Source organism: Calidris pugnax, unplaced genomic scaffold (genome assembly GCF_001431845.1).
Source record: "Calidris pugnax isolate Ruff unplaced genomic scaffold, ASM143184v1 scaffold133, whole genome shotgun sequence".
Lineage (NCBI taxonomy): Eukaryota > Metazoa > Chordata > Aves > Charadriiformes > Scolopacidae > Calidris > Calidris pugnax.
In genome coordinates this window covers 2953011-2967008 of record NW_015090977.1, presented here as the reverse complement: position 1 = coordinate 2967008, position 13998 = coordinate 2953011, and the positions used below count along the sequence as shown (strand labels likewise).

At 56.7% G+C, this 13998-nt stretch overlaps 2 protein-coding genes across 2 annotated transcripts in view; both read left to right on the top strand.

Annotated features, from left to right (window-relative positions):
- The first annotated feature begins 1140 nt into the window (after window positions 1–1140).
- On the top strand, window positions 1141–13050 carry WDR81 (WD repeat domain 81). Its single transcript, XM_014953198.1, has 10 exons — window positions 1141–4704; window positions 5393–5500; window positions 5610–5800; window positions 7707–7897; window positions 8163–8328; window positions 8494–8659; window positions 8953–9651; window positions 9822–9967; window positions 10137–10316; window positions 11236–13050. The coding sequence occupies exons 1-10, from the start codon at window positions 1146–1148 to the stop codon at window positions 11560–11562; spliced, it is 5733 nt and encodes a 1910-aa protein (XP_014808684.1). The 5' UTR covers window positions 1141–1145; the 3' UTR covers window positions 11563–13050.
- SERPINF2 (serpin peptidase inhibitor, clade F (alpha-2 antiplasmin, pigment epithelium derived factor), member 2) overlaps window positions 13035–13998 on the top strand; it is a 9534-nt gene continuing 8570 nt past the window's right edge. The window contains exon 1 of the mRNA XM_014953199.1: window positions 13035–13207. Coding sequence (XP_014808685.1) covers window positions 13050–13207 — 158 coding nt within the window. The 5' untranslated portion in view covers window positions 13035–13049. The remainder of the gene's footprint in view (window positions 13208–13998) is intronic.

The following is a 13998-nucleotide window of genomic DNA, read 5'->3' as shown; positions in this document are numbered from 1 at the left end:
GAGAGGGGGGGGGGGGGGGGGTGTTCCCCCCCCCCCCCCCCCCAGCGGGGGAAAGAGTGAGGAACCCCCGGGAGGAGGAGTCCCCCGGGCTTGTGGGGCTCAGCCCGGCTCTGCTCTCGCCCCCCCGGTAGAGAGGGCCCGCTGGGGTCCGGTGCCCGGGGCTGCCTCTCCGGCCGTGGTCCCCGGCTTGGTACCGGGAAGGTGCTCCTTGCTGATGGGTGACCTCCCGTGTCACCCCCCCCCTCCCCTGCGGGCTGGAGGTGCCATCGTGTTCCCCCTTCCTGGCCCTGGGATGGCAGAGATGCCATCGTGTCGTCCCCCCCCAGCCCTAGGGCTGCAGATGCTCCATCGTGTCCCCTTTCCCTGGCCATGGGCCACTGGAGGTCCTGTCGTGTCCCCCCCCCGCCTCCCCCAGCCCTGGTTCTGCAAGAGGTCCCGTCCTGTGTCCTTTTCCCCACCATGGGGGCTGTGGAGGTCACGTCGTGTCCCCCTGCCACCTCCACAGGTGCCATCACGTCCCCCTCCCTGGCTGTGGAGGTGCCATTGTGTCCCCTCCACCACGTCCCTGGGCCTGCAGAGGTCTCATCATATCCCCTTCCCCAACTCTGTGGCTGTGCAGGTCCCATTATGCTCCCCCACCGGTCCCATGATGTCCCCCTCCCTGGCCCTGGGTTTGGAGAGGTCCTATCATGCCCCACCACTATCTCCAGAGGTGCCATGATGTCCCCCTCCCTGACTGTGGAGATGCCATTGTGTCCCCCTGCACCAGCTAAGGGCTTACAGAGGTCCCATTGTGTCCTGTTCCCCAGCCCTGTGGTTGTACAGGTCCATCATGTCCTCCTACCTGGCCTGGGGGCTGTGGAAGTCCCACTGCATCCCCTTCATTGGCTGGGGGGGGTCCCATCTTGTTTCCCCAGGCAGGGCTGGTCCCTTAAACCCCCTATCCTCCACCTCCCAGATATAGCAAGCTCCTAAAAACAGCTTTTTCTTTTTTTTTTTTCCCCTGTGGGTGGCAATGGGGAAGTGAGACCTGCTGCGCTGCGCCTGCTCGACGGGGGGGAACTGGGGGGAGGGCAGGGCCGGTGCCACGCTCCTCAGCTCGCTCACGGCCTCTCTGGGCCACCTTTCTCCCAGCAGAAGCCAACATGGACGGCTTCCTCCAGAGCGTGGAGAAGGACCTGAACATCGACCGCCGGCAGCTGGCCGCCGCCGCCGAGGGGACCCACGTCACCGCCTTCGTCCCGGTGAAATGGCTGACGAGCCTCAAAGAACGTCGGGTGCTGCCCGGCCTGTGCCCGCGGCCGGAGGGGCTGAGCGACGTGGAGGTGAGGACATTCCTGCAGCACTCGGTGCAGAAGCTGCCGACGGGCTGGACGCGGGTGGAGATCCACGGGCTGCGGAAGAAGAGGTTGGGGTACCCCCTGCGGCTGCGGCCCCCTGCCTCCGACCAGCGGAACGGCAGCCCCGAGACCCTGCACGGCTTCATGCAGAGCGTCGCCTCCCAGAATTACCGAAATTTGTGGGGTCGGGCTCACTGCCTCTACGTGCGGCCATACCGGCACGCCGAGGTGCCGCCCACCGTGTCCGCCCTGGATGCGCTGCGGGCCGCCCTGCAGAAGGCTTATGGTTGCCCCATCCTTCACGTGGGCAAGAGCGCGCCCGGCGCTTCCCCCGCCAAGGAGAGCGTGGCGGCCACCAAAGGGGTATCCTCCTGCCCCAACGTGCTGCAGGCTGAAGCTCTGCTGGAGTCGGCCACCATGCTGTACGTGGTCTACCCTTACGTGCAGTACTGCTTGCATGACATCGTGACTTTCAGCCCGGCCAAGCTCACCAACAGCCATGCCAAAATCCTCTTCCTCCTCTTCCACGTGCTGCAGGCCATGAAGGCTTGTCACCAGGCGGGTCTGGCTTGCGGTGCCTTTTCCCTTCGGGATGTGGCTGTGGACGAGAAGCTGTGCAGCCGGCTCCGCGTAAACTTCAGAGAGTACGAGGGACCGAAGGAGGAGGAAGCGAATCTGGAGGCTGGTCTGGAACGAACGAGCGAGCAAAGCAACGCTGGCACACGAGGGGAGGAGACGAGGTGCGCCGCCTGCCAGAAGGACCTCCGAGACCTGGTGTTGCAGTGGGTACATGGGCAGGTCAGCAACTTTGACTACCTTATGCGTCTAAACAGTTTGGCTGGGAGGAGAATGGGAGACCCCAATTATCACCCAGTTCTTCCATGGGTGGTGGACTTCACTACCAAAAACGGCAAGTTCAGGGACCTAAGGAAATCCAAGTTCCGGCTCAACAAGGGAGACAAGCAGCTGGACTTCACCTATGAGATGACCAAGCAGGCGTTTGTTGCTGGTGGGTCAAGCGGGGAGCAGCTCCACGTCCCCCATCACATCTCCGATGTCCTTTCGGATATCACCTACTACGTGTATACGGCTCGGAGGACGCCCAAGGCAGTGCTGTGCTGCCACGTGAGGTCCCAGTGGGAGCCCAACGAGTATCCAGCCAGCATGGAGCGCATGCAGAGCTGGACCCCGGATGAGTGCATCCCAGAGTTTTATACGGACCCCTCCATCTTCCGATCCATCCACCCAGACATGCCCGACCTGGATGTTCCATCTTGGTGTAGCTCCTACGAGGAGTTCATCGAAGTCCACCGCATGCTGCTTGAGAGCCGGGAAGTTTCTCAGGACCTCCACCACTGGATTGATCTCACTTTTGGGTACAAGCTGCTGGGGAAGGATGCTGTCAAGGAGAAGAATGTCTGCCTCCACCTAGTAGACAACCACACGCATCTGACAACTTATGGAGTCGTGCAACTTTTTGACCAGCCACATCCCAGGCGCATGGTGGGACCTGCCTACACACCTGCCGAAGCTCCAGCCATTGCCCGGCCTCTTCTCCAGAACATCAGGGAGACCGTGTTTTTGGAGGATATCCAAGGCCAAGTGACAGATGCGGTTAATGGGCTGGTCCTGGAGGCTACTCCTAGTGAAACTACCTGGTCTGGGGACAAAGCCATGCCTGGTGAGGATGATTTAGAGCAAGGCACGGAAGCCCTGGATTCGATTTCTGTGACTAGTAGAGCTTCTGACCAGCCCTGTGCCAGTGTGCCTTCAGCACAGCCCACCACCCTCCCTGCTTATGCCACCGAAGGCAAAACCTCAGGCGTCCGACCTCTCCGTCGGAGCAAGGCAGGTGCTGTGGATCAGGTTGACATGAAGATCACGCTTCCTGAAGGCTTCAATCCGCTCCAGGCCCTGGAAGAACTGGAGAAATTGGACAATTTCTTGGTTAAAGGCTTAAGCAGTGAGATGCAGCTAATGGAGCAGCCGTGGGAGGAGCCACCCTTGGGTCTCTCGGACCTCTTCCAGAGGGACATGCAAGCTTTGGGCATTCTGGTAGCTGAGATTATATTTGCACCAAGGATTCGTCCTTCGAAGCCCGACGCGTCCCTGTTGGAGCGGTTCCTGATGGTGCGTAATCTGTGTCGCTACCATCCCAAGGAGATCCCGGCCCCGCTCCAGCACGTGCTGCACGTCCTGCTGCAGCTGAGCGTGCCGGTGGAGAAGCTCCTGAAGACCAAGCTGGGCAAGGGCGCCGTGCAGTTGTTTGAATACAAACCCATCTCCCAGGGCCTCCCCCCACCCTGTCCCACCCAGCTCCTCAGTCCCTACAGCTCTATTGTCCCCTTCCCCACGTACTTCCCAGCCCTGCACAAATTCATTTTCACCTACCAGGCGAAGAAGATAGAGGATGAAGGTCAGGGCCGGGAGCTTGTTTTCCAGCTGTGGCAGCAGCTGGATGGGATCCTTTCTGAAATCACTCCTGAAGGCTTGGAGATTCTGCTCCCCTTCATATTGTCTCTGATGTCCGAGGAGAATACTGCTGTCTACACAGCGTGGTATCTCTTTGAACCTATAGCTAAATCCTTAGGCCCGAAGAACGCCAATAAATACTTGCTCAAGCCATTGATTGGAGCATACGAGACCCCCTGCTACCGCCACGGCAGGTTCTACCTCTACACAGACTGCTTTGTCGCCCAGCTGATAGTGCGCCTGGGGCTGCAGTCCTTCCTCCTGAACCTGCTGCCTCACATCCTGCAGATCCTCGTTGGCATCGAGAACTCACGGGAGGAGAGCAAAGCCCTCCTCGGCACGGCTGAAGATGATGAAAGTGGAGGGGAAAGCCCAGTGTCGTGCGTGTTTGGGGAGGAGATCAAAATGGACGTGGAGCACGGCTCGGCTGCGCTCGACCTCCTGGACTACACCTCTGGTGTCAGCTTCCATGACCAAGCCTACCTGCCTGAGAGTGAGGACTTCCAGAGCGGTCTCTATGTCGGGGAGTCCCTGCAGCCACAGGAGCAGGAATCCCTCAGCCTTGGGCGGCTGAGTGACAAGAGCAGCGCCAGCGAGGTGTCCCTGGGAGAGGACAGACCTGCCGACGGGGATTCCCAGAAGGACAAGAGCAGCTTGAAGTCGATGGACAGCAGCCAGGACCTGAAACAGAGCGAGGAGTCGGAGGAGGAGGAAGAGGAACATGATGAAGAGGAGCACGATGATGCCACGGTTGATGCAGAGCTGACGGTGGCCGTGGATGCCGGTGCCTCCGTGGATGTCACCCTGGCTGATGACAGCAGCGAGACAGAGGAAGGAGAGGGAGAGGAGCTGCCGGATCACTCGGATGACAAAGAGCAGACGATACTCCTGGGTAAGACCATGCTAGTGTTGAGCCTTTCTGCCGAGCGGGGCAAACACCCAGTGAATCATAGAATCAGAACCGTTTAGGTTGGAAGGGACCTTTCAGATCATTGAGTCCAACCACCAGCCCAACACTTACAAAAACCACCACTAACCCACGTCCCTCAGCACCACCTCCGCCCATCTTGAAATACTTCCAGGGATGGTGACTCCGCCGCTTCCCTAAGCAGCCTGTTCCAATGTTTGATAACCCTTTTGGTGTAGAGATTTTTCTTAATATCCATCCTAAACCTCCCCTGGCACAACTTGAGGCCATTTCCTCTTGTCCTACCACTTGTTACCTGGGAGAAGAGACCAAACCCTCTTCCTACATCCTCCTTTCAGGGAGTTGGAGAGAGCGAGAAGGTCTCCCCTCAGCCTCCTTTTCTCCAGGCTGAACACCCCCAGCTCCCTCAGCTGCTCCTCGGAAGACTTGTTCTCCAAAAAAAAAACAGTGTATGGGAGAAGGGGAGAACCTGGGAAGAAGCGGGTCCAGATTTGGGGGTGCCTGTGGTCCCAGCTTGGGAACAGGGATGAAACCAGTGTCAAAGGCCAGGTCTCCACTGGAGCATGAGGATCTGAGACCCGGGGAGGAGCCGGGTGATAGCTAATCTGCGTCGTTCCCGGGCTCTGTCCTTGCAACTGTTTTTGTTTTGCAGACACAGCCTGTAAGATGGTGAGGTGGCTCTCAGCCAAGCTGGGCCCTACCGTCACGTCCCGCTTCATCGCCAGGAACCTGCTCCGTCTGCTCACGTCCTGCTACATCGGTAATGTCCTCTCCTGGGACCCCAGGGTCCCTTGAAAACCAGTCCTCTGGGGTGCCTTGTGGCCTGGGTACAGCCTGCTGTTTGGGCTCATGGTATTGTCTCTGGGCAGGCCCCACCAGGCAGCAGTTTGTACCGAGCAACGATGAGAACAGTCCCCTGAGTACTGGAAATATCTACCAAAAACGGCCGGTGCTGGGAGATCAGGTGTCCAAGCCGGTGCTGGCCTGTCTTGTGCATGTGGCGTACCTGTATGGAGAGCCCGTCCTCACCTACCAGTACCTGCCCTACATCAGCTACCTGGTTAGTATGGCCTTTTCTCCTCTCCTCGCGCGCGTTGGGGCCAGAGCTGTGTCCAGGCCCAAAAGGAGGTGGCCCAAAAAAAATGGTCCAGCCTCACCACCAGCCTCCCGCGTAAAAATCTGTGCTTTTTTTGAGCCCCATCTGGGCCAGTGTGGGCTGAGCAGCTCTGGCTGTGTTGGCCAAGAAGGGCTGTGGTGATGCAGCCAGAAGAGGTGCTTTCACCCCCAGCCATAAGCTCTGGATGGGGGCTTTGCTCTTCAGCAAGCCTTGGCCACCGTGGATCTGCGTTGGGCTACCTTCTCCCTTTCACCCCGGGGGGCTTTCCCTGTCCAGACCCTTTGCTGGCACGTGCAAAAGTCAGAGAAAAAGGGGGTTTTTTTTTGGCTTTGCTGGGCGAGCGTCCCGAAACGGAGCTGGCATGAGGGTGGGATTGTGATAACGGGCAGGCGGAGCAGCTTGGGCTGCGGCGGGATTGCTGGAGCGAGTGTTTTTAGAAGTCTGCCTGGGTAGATAGGGGATGAGCTGGGGAGAGGCTTAAAGGAGGTTTTTTCAACTGTATAAAAAATACTGGCAAGGCCGACAAGCTTTTCAGCTTGAAATTCGTAGATGGATAGCAAGAAGAAAACGTGTCTTACGCAGCTGCTTGAAAAACAAACCAATTTTTTCAAAAAATAGCGGTTTTGAATGTTTTAAACAGGCTTATTTTTCATATTGCTCCCTTTTTAGTGCTTATAAACACTTTGGTTATGGATTCTTGTTTAAACGGAAAACTTCAATAGCTTTTTTGATAATTTAAACGTAGAGGAAAAGAGGCCACAGCTGTTCATTTAAAGAAAACAAAAAGGCATTGTCAATTTTTCCAATGTTGAAGGGGAGATTTTTCAGGGGAAAAAATCCCATTTTTCAGCAAAATCATTCTCCACCCAGTTGCAATCATAGCTCCAGCTGTTCTGCTTTGCTTAACTTATTGCTTGGGGGCACCGGGGGGGATTAATACCCCCGTGAACAGCATTTGGCAACCTGATATTAAAGCGATGAAAACTTGTGGGTCACAAAATAGGATAAAGTCAATCCTTTTTGCCGGATTTGGCAGAGTGTGGATATTTTGTGAGAGGAAGAGCCTCTGTGATGAGCTGGAAGATGGCAGGTGTACAAGAAATATAGCGGAAACTGGGAATTGTTTGTGGTTTTTTTGCTGTTGGCTCTCTTGTCTTGGGGGTTTGATTTGTCTAGGGGTTAGGAAATAGGACAATCTAGAGAGAAACCTTTTAGTGTTGCTGTTGTTAACTCTTTGCCGTTGCTGTAACCAGCATCGGTGCGTTGTCAGCAAAAAAAAAAAGGATGTGTCCTTCTGCCTCGTGAAGCTGCATTTCTAGAAGTCAGCAGCAGGTTTGCCTGTAATTTGTGCTTGGATATTTCATCCAAGGACTTTTCCTCTTCAGACTCATCCCGGCTCAACGTGGCATGGGGTGAAGACACTGATTCTTGCTTTAAGTCACCTGTGTGTAACAGGTTTCCACTCTTCCTGCGCTGGCAAAGGATGTCCAGGCTGGTGATGGTCTGGGCCAGTCCGGGGTTGTCCCTCTCCCCTCTGACTTTCCCAGCTGTGGGAGCAATCCTGCAGGGAGATGTCCTCCAGAGGATGCGTGTGAGCTTGAGGGTGTCCTGCCCCGTTCTCTCCAGACTCATCTCTTGTGCTGATGACTCTCCATCAGTTTTCAGGCTCATCCCTTGAGTGTAAAACATGGGTTACTGCTGAGACTCAGTGCTCAGGTTCCCCTCCCAAGGGATGTGACCAGCACTACTGTGCCGGGATTTGAGGCTGGGCTCAGGTGATTTAGGGCTCACCCTTGATGTGTCCTGCTGGGAAGATGGTGGCCCTGGCACTGGAGGACTCCTTTTGCAGGTTGTGCCCAGCGGCGGGGCCGGTGGTGGCAGGTTGAACAGTCGGAAGGAGGCAGGGCTCCTGGCTGCTGTGACGCTGACTCAGAAGATCGTGGTGTGTCTCTCGGACACCACGCTCATGGATATTCTCCCCAAGATCAGCCAGGAGGTGCTGCTGCCGGTGCTGGGCTTCCTCACGTCGCCGGCCATTGGGTAAGCGCTGCAGTCTGCTGTGCCTTCAGCCAGGATGGGCACGACTCAAAATTGGGGATTTAGAAATGGTTCAGGAGCCTCAACTCTTGGGGTTGTGGGGCTGCTCCTGCCCTGATGTGCTCCTCCTTGTGCTGGGACACAGCACGCACCTAGAGCTTGTGCTGCTCAAGACCTTCTGATAGCACTGACAAGGCAGGAAACATGGAGCAGGGGAGGAGAAAAGGGGATATGTGGAGGGCAAGCTGGTAATGGGTGTCCTCTTCAGTTTCCCCAGTGGTGCCCAGGCCCGTATTGTCCTCTGCGTTAAGACAATCAGCCTAATTGCCTTGATCTGCCTGCGGATTGGGCAGGAGATGGTGCAGCAGCATTTGAGTGACACAGTGAGAAACTTCTTTGGGGCGTTCTCACTGCTGCAGGAGCTGCAAGACCAGGTCAGTGAGGTGGGAGAGGTCCTCCTGCCATTCCCCGGTACCCAGCTGCAGGAATGTGGTGGGCCTACCTGCGTACACCAGTACTGGTGTCAGCAGTGTCCAGCCCAGGCCGTGTTTGTGTAATTAACTATGTGGTGAGACCATCTGATCTTGGGTGTCTTCCAGGGGTTGACGGCGGAGTCGGTGAGCAGCTGCGAGGTGCCAGTGATGGAGGTGCCCCTCTCGGATGGGAAGCTGCTGTCCCTGGAGCCGGCCGTGCTGATGGAGCTACAGAAGGTCTTTAACCCTGAGATGGCCTACATCACCTACGTCCCTTTCTCTTGCTTGCTAGGTACGGCTTGGCCACCATCTCCTGGGATTTGTGAGAGAGCTCCGTGCTCCATGCAGGCGTGCTGGGCCTGAACTCAGGGCTGCTGGAGGAAGTTCACAGCTTCTGCTCTATGGCTTGGTCCCCTTGCTGGGTTGGGAGGCCACCAGGCTTCAGGCCGCTTTGGCTGGGAGCAGTGTGTGGCTGGCTTCTGGGGGACGTTGTCTTCACAGCCCTGTGCTGAGCCTTGTTCTGCTGATGGTGGGGGATGATGATAGGGAAATCCCTTCCCTTGAAGCCACGTTCTCTCCTTTCAGGTGATGTTATCCGGACGGTGGTGCCCAACCACTCGCTGGTTGAGAAGTTGGCCAGCCTCTACCTGGAGAACGTGAACCCCAAGAGCCTACAGGTGGTCAGCCTGGAGCAAACACCGAGCGCGGCGGGCTCAGACCAAGATACGCGAGGGACCGAGCCCTTCTCCAGCCACCACGAGGACAGTCACTCTGGTACTTTTGGGAGCGTTCTGGTAGGGAACCGCATCCAGGTCCCCGTGGACACCCAGCGTGAGGGTCTTGGCTTACTTCGCCTCAGTGCTGGCACCGATGGCTTTATTCCCAGCTCATCCAGCGAGGAGAACACCCTGAAGCACGACCTTCCTCGCAGCACCCACATGCTGTGTGGGAACTGGTTGGCCTACTGGCAGTATGAGATTGGGGTGAGCCAACACGACCCCCGCTTCCACTTCCACCAGATCAAGCTGCAGAGTTTCTCAGGGCATTCGGGGGCCATCAAGTGCGTGGCACCGCTCAGCAGCGAGGACTTCTTTCTCAGTGGCAGCAAGGACAAAACTGTCCGCCTTTGGCCCTTGTACAACTACGGGGATGGCACCAGCGAGGTGCCCCCGCGCTTCACGTACGCTGAGCACAAGAAGTCAGTTTTCTACGTGAGCCAGCTGGAGGCATCGCAGCACGTGGTGAGCTGTGATGGGACCGTACACATCTGGGACCAGTTCACGGGTAAGAAGGGAAAGGGTGAGGGCTGGCTGGAGTGAACTGGTCCAGTTCTTAAAGACAAGAGGGGCCGTACTGGGTTTTGATGGCTCCTGTTAACAAACAGTGCAGAACTGGAGATGTCCTGGGTACCTTCTCCGTACATCCGCTGTAACTTCTCCGTCGTGTTTTCGCAGGCAAACTTCTCCGGACTTTTGATGAATTGGACAGCAAAGTCCCCATCACAGCTGTGGCCACCATGCCACCTCCCTATCACAGCATCTCTGTGGCCAGCGCAGACTCCGTGCTGCGTTTCATCGATCACAGGAAGCCAGGACTACAGGTAGGGAGCCTGGTCCTCTGCCAGCCACCCTCCTCCATCCCTGTGCTCAATGATGGGGCCACGGGTGGCCCCAAAGCCAGCTGCCATGACTACACAAAAGCCAGCTGGACCCCAAGGTCTCTCATCCCCTGATCTTTGCTCCCCAGTAGCTGGACTCTCTCTCTTGCAGCACGAGTTCCGCCTGGCCAGTGGGGTGAGCGCTGGGCTCATCCGCTGCTTGGCCGTCAGCCCCAACGGGCGCAGCGTTATGGCTGGCTTCTCCTCTGGGTTCATTGTGCTGCTGGACACCAGGACGGGACTCATCATGCGGGGGTGGCCTGCCCACGAGGGAGACATCCTACAGATCAAGGTGAGAGATCCAGCTGGGATCAGGGTGTGGGACTGCTTTGGGGGTTGCATAAAGCATCCTTCCGGCACACGCTGCTTGGCAGGGTTTGTCTTCTCCATCCTCTGGGCGTTCCTCCAGCCCTTGCTGTGTCCCCAGGGGGCTGCTCAAGCTCTCCTGCCCCATGGTTAGAGTTGTGGGTGGTTGGTTTTGGTCCAACCTGTGCTGAACAGACATCAGCCCTCCCGGGTGTCAGTCCCTGCCGAGCAGGTCTGCAGCAGGGGAAGGGAGGAAGGAGGAGACACATCACCCATGAAGAAGTGAATGTGTTGCTTTCTCCACAGGGCTCCCGGTTCCCCTGGGAGAGCGTCGCTCTAATGAGTAACTCTTGTCCATATTTACCCTCCCTCAGGCAGCAGTGCTGGGGCTCCAGTGTCCTTGACCCAAATGCAGGTTAAACAAAGTTCAGTGGTCTGAGTTGTTTACCCTCTCACTGGCTCTGCTAATAAGCAGCTCCAGGCTTCTCCTCCCCTCAGCAGTGTTTTCTACTGCGAGAGAGCCTCCCGACTCCTTTTCCTTGGAAGGAAAATGATTTGGCAGCTGGTTTGATGGAGAGGGAGACCACAACGATAATCTCTTTACCCACTGCAGTAGTAACAGATGATAAATGAGTTGTGCTGAGCATCAGGATGCTGTTGAGAAGGAGGATAGTATGAGGGGAGGCTGCCAGTCACCAGAGAGTCCTGTAGCTTCCAGCATCCACCCGGACGCCTTGCTCATACTGCTCAGTATCATCAGTTGCCTGGAAATGGCTGGGACTGTCCCAAGGGATGGTACTGGGACTGTTGGATTATTGGCAGCTACCTGCTAATCTCATTTGCAGGATGAGATTGGGAGTTGTCACTGCAGCAGTGTCGGTTCACTGGTTTTTCCTCTCCTGCAGGCTGCAGAAGGCAACGTGCTAATCAGCTCCTCTTCGGATCATTCCCTGACTGTCTGGAAGGAACTGGAGCAGAAACCTTTGCACCATTACAAATCAGCATCTGAACCCATCCACGCGTTTGACCTCTACGGCAACGAAGTGGTCACTGGCACTGTGGCCAACAAGATTGGCGTCTACTCCATGCTGGAGTCCTCAGCCCTCCCCACCAGCACCACCAAGCTGAGCTCGGAGAATTTTCGGGGTACGCTGACCAGCCTGGCGGTGCTGCCCACCAAATGCCATCTCCTGCTGGGCTCGGACAACGGTGTCATACGCCTCCTGGCATAGGGACCACCATCCCAGGAGCTTGTGGCTGTCCCACAGCGCTGGTGGTAGAGCTGAAAGCCGGCAGCGTCGCTTTCGGAAGAGGCAGAGTTCAGAGAGCCCTTCTGAACAGAGGGGGCAGGGGGCAGGGGTACTCGTTAGCAAGCACTCGGTAAAGCATCTCTAACCTCTTTGGGTATCTTTAAAAAAGAAAAAAAAAAGCCATAACTGAGAAACCTCCGCTGCTGCTGGGAGAAATACTGGGCGTTGTAGGTCACTGTCACCCCTGCAGAGAGGCCTGGAGCTTTCTGTACCATGTGTGCCTGATCCCCAGGGGACTGTGAGCTGCCCTCCAGAGTCATAGGGACCACAGGTATCCTCCCCCCTTCAGTTAAGGGGTAAGAGGTGCCCCTTGAGAAGAAAAAAACCAGTGTAGCTACTGCCATCTGCACTTACCCTTCACTTCCAGTCCTGATCCACTGAACGGTCTTGCTAGAATAGTGTAAGCTGGGCCTGGGGACTGCTGCCTTCTGAGCTGCGTGGTGCCGGGCATCTCCTCCTCCTCTGGTCTGTGTTTAAGACCTGGAGCATGTAGTCTTAAAAACTGAAGGTTCTGCTGGCAGAGTTTAGCCCATATGGGAGGAGGAAAGGTTAACTAGAGCACTTCTGCTGCCTTACAGGCTCCAGGGCAAGGACTGGGATGGAAGTCAGCCAAGGCACAAACCCCATCTGCTCCGCCGGTTCATGTAGGAATGGGCTGCTGCAGAGGAACAATTTGGGATGGGAATGTGACCCTCTAGGGAGGCCAGAACTAGATGCTTCCATGAGGATTTTGGCTTCTGGAGCAGTAGGGTAGGGATGGATTGTTGGTTCCTGCCCTGGCAGCACTGCGTCCCATGTTTATCTAAGGGGTGAGGAATGAATGCCCTGGGTGCCGCGCGCTGGCAGCGTTCCTCAAGAAACCCTCCTTCTGATCCTCTCTGCTCTCCTTTGTGCTGGTCAGACTCCCCGGGAAGACAGGACAGCAAAAAGGTGCTCAGTTTTGTCCCCTCCTGCCCTTTTAGGGTGAGAGCCAGCACGGGGACATGATGCAGCATGGTCTCCTGACCTTCCCTCTGGGACAGCACCGTCTGGTCCCACCCCAAAGGCGAGGAGAGCGCTCTTTGACCCAGCAGTAGGAGCAGTTGCCCCACTTCTATTGCAGCCCTTTTCCCATCCATCCTTCAGCCTTGTCAGAGCCAGTATCAGGGGAGCGAGAAGCTCTTCTCTTGGGCAGAGGAGGAGCCTGCTGTGGGTTGTCCTGGAAGGGGAAAGGGCTTTCATCCAGCTGCCAGTTCCTCTGAGCCACCTGCAGCTGGGAAGGCTGCCCTCTGCTTCTGGGGAGGGTGGGGAGGTGAGCAGTTTGGCCCTCATTATCCCTCCCTACCCAAGGGGAGCTCTCAGTCCCGTGTTGCCTATTAACCATTTGCAATAGATGTAAATATTTACTTCTAATAAACTCTTTGAAAGAGATGCAGAGAGGGGTGTGTGTGGGTGCTGGAGGGGCCCAGGTGAGGTCCAGGGCTGGCTGCAGCTCTCTTGCTCTGGACACCAAAGCCAAAGCTCTGCGTTCGGGCACCCTCTTGGGCGAGCTGGAGAAGGGATGCTGTGAAGATGCCCTGGATGTAAGGTAGGACTCTGCTGCACGGGGACTTGGATCTGCTTTCCAAGGTGGAGCAGCTCCCCATCTTGCAATGCCACGTCCCAAAGCAGTTTCTGGTTGCAGAGCTCAGATCTTTCTGTCTCCTTTCCGCTACTTCCCAGTGTTGGGTGAGTTTGGGAACCCAAAGCTGCTCCGAGGGATGGATGGCTGTGAGTGTGATCCCGTGAACGTTCCCCGCTGCTCCTTAGTGACTCCTGTCACGCTGAGGACACGGGCAGAGCCAGGAAGGATCACCATCACTTCTAAACCTGCCCAGGACAGGACTGCTGGAGTTCTGCCCGTCCTCTTCCTCCGTGCCCCTGCCATGTGTGCGTGCCGTGGAGCCCGGCGCCGGGGCCAACTCCCCGACAGGGCTCCGGTGCCCCGGGGGGAGGTACCAGCTGCTCTTGGCTCAGCCCAGCCCGAGCATTTCTGCCTCCTGCTCTGGGGTAGGTGGCCACGGGCCCTTGGGCACCAGCCATCTGTTAAAACCGGCGCCTCCCTGCAGCAGAAGCAGCTGGCACACGGGGAGTAAATATCTGGGGTTTTCTGCAAAGAAAATTCCCAAACCAGAATGGGCAAGAAACACCAAGCCCTACGTTTTCACTAAAGGTTATGAATAAAAGAGCGTGTTCCCAGCACAGGGAGGGTGTGGAAAGGAGAGCCACCACTAGGGACAACCACCTTCGTTTTGGAGCAGGGAAACTCAAGGTTATCTTGAGGGTTATAGCAGCCCAAAGTGTCTCCTCGTCTCCAAACGCACCACAGATTCACTCTTC